Raw genomic sequence first — 14,331 nt, 5'->3', positions numbered from 1 at the left:
ACACGATTTACCTACCATTACTTGTTGGGAAATATGAAAAGTTTGTTTGCAAAAACCGAGAAGTCCATTTTTGAAGATTTTGAAGTACGGTCTCTGTCATAAAGTACAAAATAATACCTTTTAAATGATATATTGGTCACTACATATAAAGGTACATTTTTGAAGTTATGGTCAAAAGAAGCAAAATTTTTCTTATTATTCTCTTTATTTTTCTTGACCTTTAATCGCAAATATCTCCATTTGACAAATATGGACTTATCGGTTTTTGCAAACAAACTCTTCATAAATAGGATCAAAGTGCATTGCAAATCTTCACCCCACCCCCCCCCCCCCCCCATCCCCTGAACAACTGCAAGAAACACACAACATGGCTTCTTTGGTTTTCACTGCTGCGCAAAAATGAAGACTTTCTTATTGCGTACTACAATGTATTCTGCTCAAAGAGATTTTTCTCCTCTTATACCACTGGGGAAAATAATTTTATTCTCTTTGATTCTGCAGCTACATGATGTATTTTTCAAAACTTGAATAGCGCCATCACATGATTCTCACGACTTTTTATATTTTATTTTACAGCTTTGGATTCATCCCACAATGCACCACGCCCCTCTTTGACGATCCTACGGACTGCATGCATCTTACACCGGTTTATGCATGGCTAAGCAGTGGCCTAACTGCGATTCATGCAGTGTGCACCACATACATACAGTAAATACACTACGTAGGACACTCCACTGGTGGTGAAAAGGGAAATAGATGTACGGTAATCGTTGGGGTGGATATGTGCGGTTCTTGAGTGAGCGGGCGTAACGTACGGTGACTAAACTTGTGACACGAAATCCTGCTAGTATTGGATGTTCTTCTTTATGTTGGAATACTGAGAAAAAGAGAGCAATCATGAGTTGGGGAACCGATCTGTGGGTAAGTAAATACTAAAATCAAATGGAAGAATGCGATGTGACCGCTGTGTGTGAGGCTCTGTTTCTGCACTACGATATTGCGATCATCAATGAATGAATGATAATAGAGACGGGTAACTCACTGGTCACACGGTAGACTGTGTATGCCCGACGTGATAATGAAAGGGGATTATATGCAATGATGATAATAAATATAGAGCCTACGCTGTGTGAACCCTTGGCTTTGGAAGACAAGTGTGTGTGTATGTGGATGATACTGCATGTTGAGTGTTGGTCATTGGAGTTTTCTAGACCTCACACCACTCACCTGAAACCTGCCACTTTACAACCATGGGCATTTAATATCCATGTGGGCGGAGAAAGAATTGGAACTTTTCTATTAAACAACGTTACTCGTTAGACCACATTATGGAATGTACACTCATGCACTGTACTAGACAGAAAGATCCGTCTTCTGTCCAGAGGACTCTTTTATATTTTGCCATTAACGCTGTCCTCCATAGGGGATCTGTGAAGCCAGACGTAGTCTCCGCGGAACATTCCCGACGGACAGATACAGACCGATCTTTCGGTCAAGCACTATACGTACTAACGTAGATCTAGGGTCAGGGAAAGACTAGAGTTCCTTGAGTTATGCCCCCCCCCCCCCCACTAGTTTGCAAAAAATGGATAGATTGCTATTTTTTTTTTACTAATAATGGACTAAATAAAGGTTATGCCATTTATGGGAAGACTTCCCATGCGGGCCATACTGTAACCTTTTATTTAGTTTATCGTTAGTAGGGGGAATAGTGGTTTGTTTATTTTGAGCAAGTTGGTGGGGGGGGGGGGGTGACATAAGGAACTCTTTCCAGATCTAGTCATACTCAGTCATACAGACACAACAACAACACTAAAATTTTCAAATTTTTAAGGGCCTGCGCGTACCAAGTACAATAAAAAGTATGGTCCAAATGTAGATGGTCACTGATTACCATACTACTTGTACTAGACAGAAAGATCTGTCTGTCCAGAGGGGTTTTATTTTTATGACATGATCGCTCTTTGATAGATGAGGGGATCCGTGAAGCTACTGGTTTATAGACGCAGTTTCCGCGGAACATATCCCCGGAGACCAGATACAGACTGATCTTTCGGTCGCAATGATTACCAGTGCACCACCAAAATCCCTCAAGCCCCACCCCCCCCCCCCCCCCCTAAAAAAAAGTGTAAACCGGTACAGTAGTATTAAAGTGTAACGTTAGTATTTAGTTGTTTGAAGGCTGACTTGTGATACTTTCTGTGTCTGCAAATGATGCAGTATGTGCAAAAATGGTTCACTATTCATCATGTCCAGGGAAATGTACAATATTAAGAAAATTTCTCGGGAGAAAATATGGTTTAGGTTCAGAATGAGCATAATGCTGATACACATTAGGCCACACATTCAAGTGTCACACAATAAAGATTAATAGTAATGTAAGTTGGAAAGTGGAAATTTTCTCGCATTTCACACAACCAGAAATGAACGCAAAAGTAAAAGCACACTATTATTTTGGCTTGTTGTACTTACAATTGTATGTTCCAATATTGAATGTATGTCTTGATTTCACAGAATTAAAAACGTATGCTTAAATCATCTTACCCAGCCAATTGTGTGAAAAATTACACGAATGTACAGTACCCTATCCACTTTTACAGTATTTATTCTGTTTTAATTTCATTTTTTGATAATTATTATATCTACAAATGTACTAGTACTTGGCTGTTTGTTTTTGTGGAGCTAGAATTTTCTTGAGTACAGCAGAACTTCACCCAAACATATTTGGGCATAAAATTGCATAATTTGTCCTCTTTAGCTACATGTACACTGTTTCTTGTTGAAAGTTGAGGTCTGTAGAAAAAGAGCTCTATTAAAGATGCTCACACAGTCAGTACATTGAAATGTACAGATGTGCAATGTTCCTGCAGAGAGCAAGACACCTTTTAAATACACAAAGCACAATACAATCTGAAGACCTATTCCTTCCTATAGATGCTTGATATCCCAATGTGTGTGTAATCATCAGAAGATAGAGGGCTTGAATGCCCTCATAATCCCTACAACAAGACACACTACAACAGAGCACACGTCACACCACAAATAGTCACACGGACCATCCCAGCCCAGCAAGCCTTGGCCGCCGAGATTAAATCGGAGGGGAAGCCACCCGTAGCAACTGACATCATTCGCAGTCACAAACACAAGGGGGCGGCACTGTTGCCAATTAAAGCTTGCATGGATTAAAACCTAATCTCGTAATAAAATGATACGTATTGTCTTTAAATTAAAGGAATTGAAAGGAGTGTGAGTGAGGAGGAGACAGACAGAGAGAGGGTGAGTGAGAACCAGAGAAAGAGAGGGAGAGATGAAACAAAGGGCAGGAAATAATGTCTGAGCCTTGTCTGGGAGTGGGATGTGTGGGTTGGTGATAGACGTACAGTATAGATGATCAATGGTTCTTTAGCCTTGTACATTTAATACAACCCATCCATAGTACAGTTGTACAAGAATAACTGTACAAATTTGTGTTATTTGATGTGCTGTTGACCTGTTGCGAGTGATTGATCATGCAATGACTGAAGATTTGTAGACTTTGATGGATCACCCAGTAACTGGCATTTAAAGTCCATGAACTCTTTCATTTATGCTTGACTAATTAGATTACCTCATTTTGTTTTTGTTATTGCTGATTTTTCTCTTTTTTTAGGGGTACACGTTAAAACATGTTCCTTTCTGATATAATTCTTAACATACCATAAGACCCTTTTATTCCAATAGTTTTGGAAAAGATTTGCCTAGAGAGCTTATTAAATGAACACATTGTACAAATGTACATTGTAGTTTATACTATCTTGTAGCTTTGAAGAATTTCATGTGATGACAATATTTTAAAGGTCTTATTGGAAAAAAAAAGAGGAAGATCGGTTTACGTAGCATACTCAGTAGACAGTAAACTCACAAAAATCTATTAAAAAGCCTAAATGCACAGTACGGTATTAGATATGTTGTAGAGTGGACAATGGTCCCCTGTGTGTACACCCGACATCATGTACAAAAATACATAATCTGTATGTCTGCATGACAACAATGGAGTCAAAATGTTTTCTACCACTGGCGTTGCAAGGCAGTTTGATGCTTTCACCTTTTTTTTTATTTTTTCTTTAACCAATTACAAAGGAGAGGCAAAACTAATTGGTTCATCAAGATACTGTACATACATGTACACTGTAGCTGTTATTTTCACGAGGGTTTAATTTTCATGAATTTTGCAAATTACTGTTGGACTGTGAATTCAACATTATGTCACTGTGCACTGGGGTAATTAGGGCATTTACGATAGCCTCTTTGTCAATTCACGAAAACAACAACTCACTAAGATGCTCTTGACATCTAAATCTTCATTGATTTATATGTGTACACGAACATAACAGCTTGTAATATCCTACATTCAGAATCTTGAGATTGGTTGTCTTGATTTACAGGTGTACGTGTACATGTGATTTTGTACAGAAAACCTGTGCAAGCAAAAAGAAGTTGACACATACACTGTACATGTAGGCATACATTGTACTGTACATAGTGACTGTACAAGTATTATAAAGTTAACGTTGGAACAAGTTGAGCGCAGTTATTGTCTGCATGGTACATTGTAATGCAAACAATATTTTGATTTATGCAGATTTGTATTGATGTCATTGGACATACCAACTCCAATAACACAGCCTTATTACAATACATGGCCTACAGCCATCACCAAAAAATGATCTCTCATGTGAGTCAGGTCATTGAAAATACAGTATATGAAGCATACAAGAAGTACTTAAACAAACTATTTATTGCAGCGCAAATAAATACTGTACCACCTGTCCATTTTTTTTTTTTTTTTAGATGTTGCTCTTACGTATACATACTGTAGGCCTAAGTTGTATTCTTGTTGTTCGTACACTGTATCTGCCAGTATCTGAATCTGTCTCTGTATAAAGGATTCATTGTACAACTGTATCTGATTACTTGTAGTTGTCTACTACATACAACATGTACAAATGTACTGTATGTTCTTCAGACTCGCATTCATTTCTACACTGCACTGTGTCTGCAGCATCATGTTGATACCAGTTGCCCATTACGAGTGCAAGCATTATGTTACAAATTATATGCCTTTCACTTGATGGGAAATGAACCGGCCAGAAGTGAACACGGAACACTTCCTGAACAAGGAAATATTTAACAGGCATTAAAGATGTTCAATCTGGAGTGTGCCAGGAAAAGTTCACATTTCTGGCTGAAGAAATAGGCCTACAACTTTACATGTACAGTACATTGTACACAGTGTACATGGATTCCACCATTTGTGTTTGTAAAGCTGCTTGTCATCAAGATGATGGTTTTGTGTGTGTGTGTGTGTGTGTGTGTGTGTGCGTGTGTGTGATACAATGAAATCACTCCAGAGGGAAAACATGCTATTCATTCATACTGTTAGTGTACATTGTGTTGTTGTTCAATGTGCTGTTCATATTTACTTGTTGTATGCACAGTATTTCTTGGGTGTTCTTTCTTTCTTTCTTTCTTTCTTTCTTTCTTTCTTTCTTTTTTTCTCCCAGACCCAATATTATTTCACATTTTACCCTGTAGTTGTGTACATTGTACTGGTCATTTTCTTTCCTGTTCAGCATTCAAGATTTGTAACTCAAAACGAAGAGCCATCTTAATGACAGGAAGTTTAAGATGATCATCCCTGGATGGATACTCAAGGCAATGCATTATGGGTAGCCCCAACTGTCCGTCCCATCATACGAACCTATTTATTAGAAATATATGATGTTGTAAGAGGAATCCAGTTGCATATGTGATATTGACAGTGATATTGCACAATTAGTAAAAGTGGATGGCTATCCAAGGTCTGGGATCTGCTTCAACATTCCGTGCATTCCTGAAATTCTTTTGAGTTATGGCTTGCGGTCACATTCCAGTTCCTCTCAATTTGAGTCTTTCTGTATCAGACTTTGCAGCAGGGAAGAGCAAAATTTACTGTCTGCAATTACTGTGTCAGAGAGTGCATTTCTCAACTCCCTTCTGGCATAGAATTAAGATAATTTCCAAATAACTTTCAGGGAGATTTGGGCAGTTTATGTACGCAAAGCTGTTTCGATTATGGGTTGGAAATGTCTAGATGTCTATGTATGTCTGTTTTATGAATTTACAAATTATACTGAATTGATGTGGCCTGATGAAGCCTGAAGCAAATTTTATAATTACATATAACTCTCCTTTAATAGTTTATTATATCATACATTGTAACTTTAAACCAAGACTCACTGCAGGCCACCAGCTGGAGTGTATGATTACAAAAAGGCTGGACTGCTGGAGAGGTGTACAATGTTGTAAGACAGAGGCAGGGAAGTCTAGACATGGTTGCATCCTGTAGGCTGTATGTCGTGTATCGTCATCTCCAATGTGTTGATTATTTGGCAGTGAGGGTGTGGAAGTAACTAGGCCTAGTGCAATGTGCATGTAGAGGAAATAAACTTTTGTGGTGATGGAGAGGAAAGCAGAATTCAGTGGCCACATCCCGGAACCTTCTACTGTTTGCTTCCGGGCCAGAGTGCTCCTGAATAAAAGGTGCAAGCCCTTGTTGTAGGATTTAACCTTAAAGGTCCTGTTTACCTTTGGGAGTAGTGATTTTAAAAATGTTCAAGATACCACTTTTGTTTGGTTTGGTTGGTTTTTCATTGGAGTAGGGATGTGACTGTTAGAGATCAGCATGCGTTAAAAAATGCTCTATCATACAGCTGTATGTACAATGTAAAGATATGGACAGCTTCATGAAAGGTTCAAAAGACACTATTACAATGTACGTAACATGTTGATTTCAACACATGACTTTTATCTTGTGGTCACATGATGAATATAAAACATTGTGCTGGTACAAATGTTGTAAGGTTGAGCAATAAAATAGAATTTATAGTTTATGCTGAAATGCTTTGATGCTCATAATGTACAGCTGTATATTGATTCTGAATGTCTGGTGATGATGTAGATCCATGACTACTGCTTACAGCTGTGTAGTCCTTGTCGGTGGAGTTAACCAGCAATGAATGATGCTGAATCAAATTACACTATCTTTTGGGGCCAATAGGGGCAATAGGCATTTAAAGAGTATGCATGAAAACCGTTATGCATGCTTCTGAGACTCAGAGTTTGGTGATTAAAACATGGAAAGTTACTACACGTAGTACTTTCGTCCACACAAAAGTGGAATTTCTTTTTATGCCAGTACTTCATACAGTGTAGCCATACACTGTGTGTGTGACTTGTAATACAAATCTTATGATGAGAACGTACTATACATGTAGATCGCATCTAAAAGACAAGAGGCAGCAGGCCTACAGAGTACTATTAAACCCATTCTGATTTCACATTGCCAAAGGTGTCCTGATATTGATACATAAGAAAAAAAAATATGTACACTTTCTCTGCAAAATTATGAATTACAGGTGTAGTATAATACATCGTGTACCTGTAGATATTTTGGCAATGACCAATCAAAAGAGACTACACAGATAGCCTACAATAGTACATTGTACAGTGTACATGTACATAGGCCTACAAATGTATATTAAGTATTTTGCCCACATCTGAACAGTGCTTGTACAATAATGTGCAGCACACTACCGTATGTTTGAGATATATGTACAAGTACCTGATCTCTACACTGTAAAACCAGAATCATTCGCAACATGAATTTTTTCACTCATTGGAGCCCGTGGCCTTTTTTATGGCATGAAATGTACGCAAACTGCCTCTGGCATTCACTTCAGACGAGAGCTTTCTTGTGCATTTTAATTTTGTGAATCTTTGCTCTTTGTGAAACTCATGTAATTAAAATGCACACAAAAATTTCTGGTTTTGCAGTTATTACAAGGTATGGTTGGGTGTTCATAATACCGGACACCTAACGTTTTTCTATCAATAGAAACGTGAAAAATCTCACAATTTGCCTGAAATTTTACTCACGTGTGGAGAAAATACTCCGGATTCACAAGCGCGCACTGAAAATGCGATCTGAGGTACGCGCTCTTAGATGGCGGCTTCGAACGCGTGGGGTGTCATTTTTTCCGCACTCAGTTGTCCTGCTCATTTCTACTGACCACCCTGACAATACGTATAATGCACTTGTCAATGTAATGACTCACCCCACTACCCCCGGACATGGGTGCGTCATTTCCTCGTTTGGTCCGTCAAATTTGTGACCCAGGTGTTCGTCATTTTACCAGCTTTGTCCGTCAAACTTTTGACCGAGGGGTGCGTCAAAATCCCATCATTGTCGGTCAAAATTTTGACCGAGGGGTGCGTCATGGTACGTCACTTGGCTATGGAAAATAACACGCATTATTTTGAACCGAGGGGTGCGTCATGGTACGTTACTTGGCTATGGAAAACTGCACGCATTTTTGCACGCTACCGGTCCCGGATACACGTACCGCGAGTGAAATTACAGTGAGCGCTTTCCCGCGGCAAGTGAAAATCAAAGTCGGGAAGCGTTTTGGAATAAGAGGAAAAAATGCTTGCCAGAATCTGGCAAGCAAAGAATTTAAAAGCCACCCTTTCTCCTTACATTTTCCCTCCAACAAACCCATGAAATCATGCATACTCAATCTCAAACCAGGGACTGTTCAGCGATGTAACAACTTAGGTCAATCTTTCCTGTCGAAACGGCAGCAGAAGAACTGCCTGCCGCATGCTATTTTCTGCTCGTGGGATAGCCCGACCAGCTGGCCAGACGCGCGCGCGACGCTGCTGTTAGCTGTGCGAATCTCTACGTACCGCGACTAGGCTGTATAGTTACGCAGTACTCGAGCGGGAATATGAATGCCGTGGCGTGGTGTGTACCTACCTGCGCTGCAGCAGTATGCATCCACCGCACTAGCAATGGCCGCGCACACACTGCGCATTCTGCACACATGTGATTGTCATGTATGGATTGCATGCACAGAATACATATGTACTACTGTTCGGAATATCGTAGCAGCAGCGTGATGTACGGTGAATGACAATACGGTGCTTACATGGTAAGGGAAACTTGCCGAAACTTTCACAAATTATGTGTACGAACCAAAAGAAAATGAAATTGCTTGAATAAAACGTATGCAAAAATCGTTTCAGTATTTACGGGGGTGCGTCAAATGTACCGAGGATGTCCGTCAAAAAAGTGACCGAGGTGTGCGTCACTTTCAACGTGTTGTCCGTCAAAAAAGTGACTGTGGTGTTCGTCACTTGCAGCGTTATGTCCGTCAAAAAAGTGACTGTGGTGTCCGTCAAAAACCCCGTGTGGTCAGTCAAAAAATGACCATGACGCACCCATGTCCGGGGGTAGTGGGGTGCGTCATTACATTGACAAGTGCATAAAGGGCACTTGAACGCGTTTTTTCGACAGGCCGCTGTTTTTTTCTAGCCGTCATTTTTTCCCCAATGATATTTGAATATATTTTGAATCCTTCGAAATTACTTTTGAAGGACTGTTTGATGAATTTAACTTGATTTTCATTAGGAAACTTTTCATCGTAATTGAAATAAATTAGATGAGTCGGTTTGTTTTTTCACATTCATTTCACGTTTCTGCATCAACTCGTACGGTCGTAGCGGGCGAAAAAATGTTTATGTCATGTGTATGTGTAACGTGTGTGCACGATCGTACAAGCGGCGGTGACAATTTTGCGGTCAAAATCATCAAATTTATTACGGAAGGATACTCTACATCTAACAACGAGTCAGCAAAGGTAGGCCTAGTTATATGTAGTTACACGATAAACCTTATTCGATTTTGCTAAATTTCGGTAATTTAGAGGGAATACTTAGTTGTTTTCGCCACATTTTACTCGGTAGCGTAGCCCAGTGAAGAATCGAACACCGTTGCGCGTAGTCCCATGCGTACATTTTCTGTCTGTACGCGCAATGCCATTATAATGCGCGGTCGGTCGTTATGGACCCGGTCGGTGGGTTGAACACCTACCATACTGTATACGCCATATATTTCTCAAGTACTTTTTCTCGAATTAGGAATTCCCAATGATTTTGCGAGTGGTTAAATTCGCGATCCTGGAGTCCTGTACTGAATGAAGAAGAGTACACGCGTACGTCACATTCACATCGGGATCAGAGTCCGTATTTTCGCATGTCTTCAATTTCGCGGAATTCGCGAAAATAAAAACCTCGCAAAATATTCGGCGTATGAAATAGTTTAGGAGTGGTATGCATGCTGATGCACTTGGTGAATACTCGCCTACTGATGGAGACCATGATAATTTGCAGTATAATGTTGCACTCATATTGCTGACATTGTGTGTTGCTACTGGTATAATTTCTGCATTGTGGAGAGTACGTTGTAGACCAGTACACATAGAGTTTATACACAGACCGTGCACTGTGCCTCTGCAAAGTGTACAGTACAATGTATACACCCTGGAAAGGAGGTACACTACATGTACATTGAACAAAAAGTGTGTCTGTGTGTTTGTGTGTGTGTGTGTGAGAGATAGTGGTCGCTTGGCCCTGTGTTCAATGACAAATGAGCATGCAGCTCATTACCAAGGTCTGTCCTCTTGAGGGAATATGAAACCAGGAGTGCATATTATCGCTGCTCTGGTACAGTTGTAACGTACATCATTTGAGGAAATGTGTATTAAAATGTGAATTTTAATTTCATGAATTTTAAATAGATGAGAGATCAATGTCATTTCTCAAAGGAAAATCAGAGACGAGTTGTATCACCTTTCATTTTTTGGTAAATTCATCCTTGAAAATCATGATCTTAATACCTGAATGACCTTTATCATGCTATTATATAACATGGCTATCACTGATTCATTGCATATTTTTTCAAAATACAATGTTTGTAAATGTACAGTATACAGTTTATACCTGTAGTAGGCCTACATTGTATATGCTTAATCTACATTGTATACAACTCCCTTGATATTTTTAGGTTACATTATTTGTATACGTGACTATGTATATGTTGCACCCAACATCAAGGGGATAATGTTTGTACAAGTAGCTACACTGTACCTCAAAATATAGGATACTGCAAGTACCGATACAATGTGTACATGATTATGGGCCCCTTAGCTTAACTTTTTCTTCATGGTTGCTCAATCTACTGTAAACCAAGCCAGCTCATTGACAATGAAAGTTCAATTCTCTATAATATTAATAGCCTAATGTCCTCATTATTTGTCCATCTACAAGTATTTTGTTGTTGTTGTTGTTGTTGTTGTTGTTTTGCCAGTAATTCTTTCTTCTAACTCTTATATCATGGCGCAACTGGTAGATTGAATCAATGGAGTGTACAGTTGTATTGATAAACATAAAGTGTCATTTTAAAGTGCTTAAATCCCTTGCGGATCATTTGGTATCTGATATCAGAGGGTTGATATTTAATAGGGCATCAGGTCGGCATACAAATGATTTACTGCTGTTTAGCATGTACTGTAGATCCTTTGACTGTATAAAAAGCATCATGAGGGTGGGACTGCTGGTAAGGAGAAAGCTCTTCCAAACAGTTTTGGTTTCTTCCTATAAATTGTAATATTCTTATACAATGTAATGCTTGTTGTGTAAACACATGTCAATGATGAAGCTTGTATGGAGGGCCACATTGTGTACTTTAACAGCAAGTTTAGGAATATCGATCTACAATTTGTACATCTGTATTCTGTGCATGTGCCAAACTGCATTGAGAGATTTTCTCTCAAGAGTTTACTTGTTAATCTGTAAAAATCGTCGGCTCTTTAATCAGCTTGAAAGGCAGTGTTGTGTAACAGAGAGCCTTTACCCCCATACAGTGTGGAATGCAGTAGATATTTTTAGAACAAGATTTATCTATTGTAGAGTGGAGGGGATAGAGAGTTGAATAGTTGATCTCTCTGTGAAAGATGTAGGCCTACTGTACAGTGTACCCTGATGAATGTACCGTAGGTTGTAAATTGTGAATACAGTAGTAAAAGGGGGGGGGGGGGGGGAACCGATGTACATTGTACAGGATACATTGTAGGCCTACTTACATATATATGTATGTATTTCAAAACACCTTTCAGGTGCAGTCAATGGCTAACTGACCTCATACATTTTGTACATATTACTCTGCTGAAGTAAAGTCTGCAGCCGCAACTCTCAGCTGCATACCGGTAGTCTATGATCCAAGCAAGCTTCAAATAGCGCAATGTGCCAAAATTACTTTGGAACAGAAATGTCCGATACTTCTATAAACCTCTGTATCGATCGATTTTGACTGAGTGATTAAACCCAAGACATGAACAAGTGTATTCTGATATGCAGCGACCATATAAAATGTATTACATGTACATAGTATGTACAATGTATGTACCAGTAACCTGACACACTTTCATGGCTAGTGCAGATGATTCATATCATTTGCCATCCATTGCAAAGTGTGAAATTTGATCTGTGCGGTAACTGTTGATGTGTACAGTGTGTGTGTGTACAGTGGATCTAGAGATACCATGCATTCCTTGTCAGTTTCTCATAATGATGAGTTTGTGTGATAACACATCAAAGTTTAACCTGTGACTTTTAATACCATGGTCAAAGTGAACTTCAGGCCGGCATTTCATGACTGTGACTTCACAGTGTAGCTGCAGGGAACAATGAGCCACAAATGCACAATGCAAAATTGTGAATGTACTACATGTATGTTCATTACATATTTATTAGGATTAGGACATAAAGTAGAATGACATGACACCTCCTCACCTATCGGTACGCTTTACACCCCCACCTCCACCCCTTCTCAGTCAACACCTCAGAGCAAATCTCTTTATGTTGTGTGTGAATCCATTCCCATATAAGCTTCTCTCTCTCTATCTTGTTGTTGTTTTTTTTTTCTTTTTTTCTATCTCTGTGCATAATTGCTTTGTGGTGACTCAGAGCAACTACAATATTCTACAGTGTCCTTTGTCTGTGCCTGTGAGTTTAATTTCGAAGTGGTGGCATCTCTTGATAAATGTGAAGGTTGAATCTCAACATGGTATAAATATACAGTAGGCCTACAGATTTACATTGTGCCCACATGATAAAAGGCACTCTAGGAAAAATGAAAAAGGGTTACAAATCACTAATGAGTTAGTTCCGTAGAAAATGTTACACCTCCAGCAAATTAATTATTTTGTCAAGGTAGAAATTTTATAAATACTGACTGTAGATGCTAGATACAGTAATTGTATAGGCCCTAAAAGACCAATGTGGTACACTAGTAAGGCCCTCGGTGTACATACATATGTGTATGAGTCGCAGGTTACAGTAAATGCATTAATTATTATTTAAAATGTAAAGTTATATGCTACAAATTTGTAAATGTGCTTGAAACATGTTACCTGAATTTGTCAGGAATCCTATACTGTAAAAGTGGATATTTTCGCACAAACTTTTTTTTTTTGCTCTACGCGGGGTAAGAAGAGCTTCGCATGTTTTTAATTCCGCAGAATCAAGACTTTAACTACTGGAACATATGGCAAGCAAAAATATTTGCGTGCTTTTATTTTAGTTTCGGGTTGCGCAAAATGCGCAAAAATTTCAACACCACGAAAATTTCTACTTTTACAATAGTTTACTGTTCACAGGCACAGTAGAGAGACTGTCAATTTTTTATTGCTTAAACACGACTTTGATACACTGAGATGCCTTTGGATGTACAGTTAACAGATTTTTCAAGGAGCAGTACTCCAACACCTTGTACATCACTTCTGCGTCAGCGTCACTATAGGCATGATTAGATTGAACTTTCCACGATCTGTTTGTTGTACTTGTAAGTATCTCAATTACAAATATGTAAATCAGGTTGTGCTAATTTTACTCTATCCCACATTGGTAGTTTTGGCTTCCTCATCATACAAAGCATGTTCTCTTCCTTTTCTGCTGCCATTCACATGCATGGTATAGAAAAAGCAGGAAGTCACTATACAAAATTAAGATGGTACACTACAGTAGGATTAGGTACACACAAATACCATCATGTTGGTACAACTGGCTCTACCATACACACAAAGTTCACTTCATAGCCAAATCCCCCAGCCTCCCACTGTTGTGTAATGTGTGATGAATGTAAACAACCCCATACATGTACAGTGTAAGTCATGTTCAGGTGTTTCTACAGAGCTCAAAGTTTAATGAAAGCAATCATCTACAAGTGTGTACCGGTAGTGTTCAAGTTGATATGAGTCTCCTTCCTACTGTGTGCTACACTTCTTTGATAAATGGCTGTCATGTAAAGCCCACCTGCAGGGTATAATGTAATACAGGGATGCCAAGTTCAAAAAAATTGTATGAGTGAGATTTTCATGACTCGGCATCTCGGCATGCGAATGTGCGCGCGAG

At 39.1% G+C, this 14,331-nt stretch overlaps 1 protein-coding gene across 1 annotated transcript in view; it reads left to right on the top strand.

The window, feature by feature from the left end:
* Positions 1–707: 707 nt before the first annotated feature.
* Positions 708–14,331, top strand: part of LOC139733353 (cdc42-interacting protein 4-like) — a 118,918-nt gene continuing 105,294 nt past the window's right edge. The window contains exon 1 of the mRNA XM_071644189.1: positions 708–921. Coding sequence (XP_071500290.1) covers positions 898–921 — 24 coding nt within the window. The 5' untranslated portion in view covers positions 708–897. The remainder of the gene's footprint in view (positions 922–14,331) is intronic.

Source organism: Diadema antillarum, unplaced genomic scaffold (genome assembly GCF_040938485.1).
Source record: "Diadema antillarum isolate AM-2024a unplaced genomic scaffold, OU_Dant_1.0 seq00000472_RagTag, whole genome shotgun sequence".
NCBI classification, from domain to species: domain Eukaryota; kingdom Metazoa; phylum Echinodermata; class Echinoidea; order Diadematoida; family Diadematidae; genus Diadema; species Diadema antillarum.
Note: the sequence above shows the minus strand (reverse complement) of the source record. Positions and strands in the feature narration are given on the sequence as shown.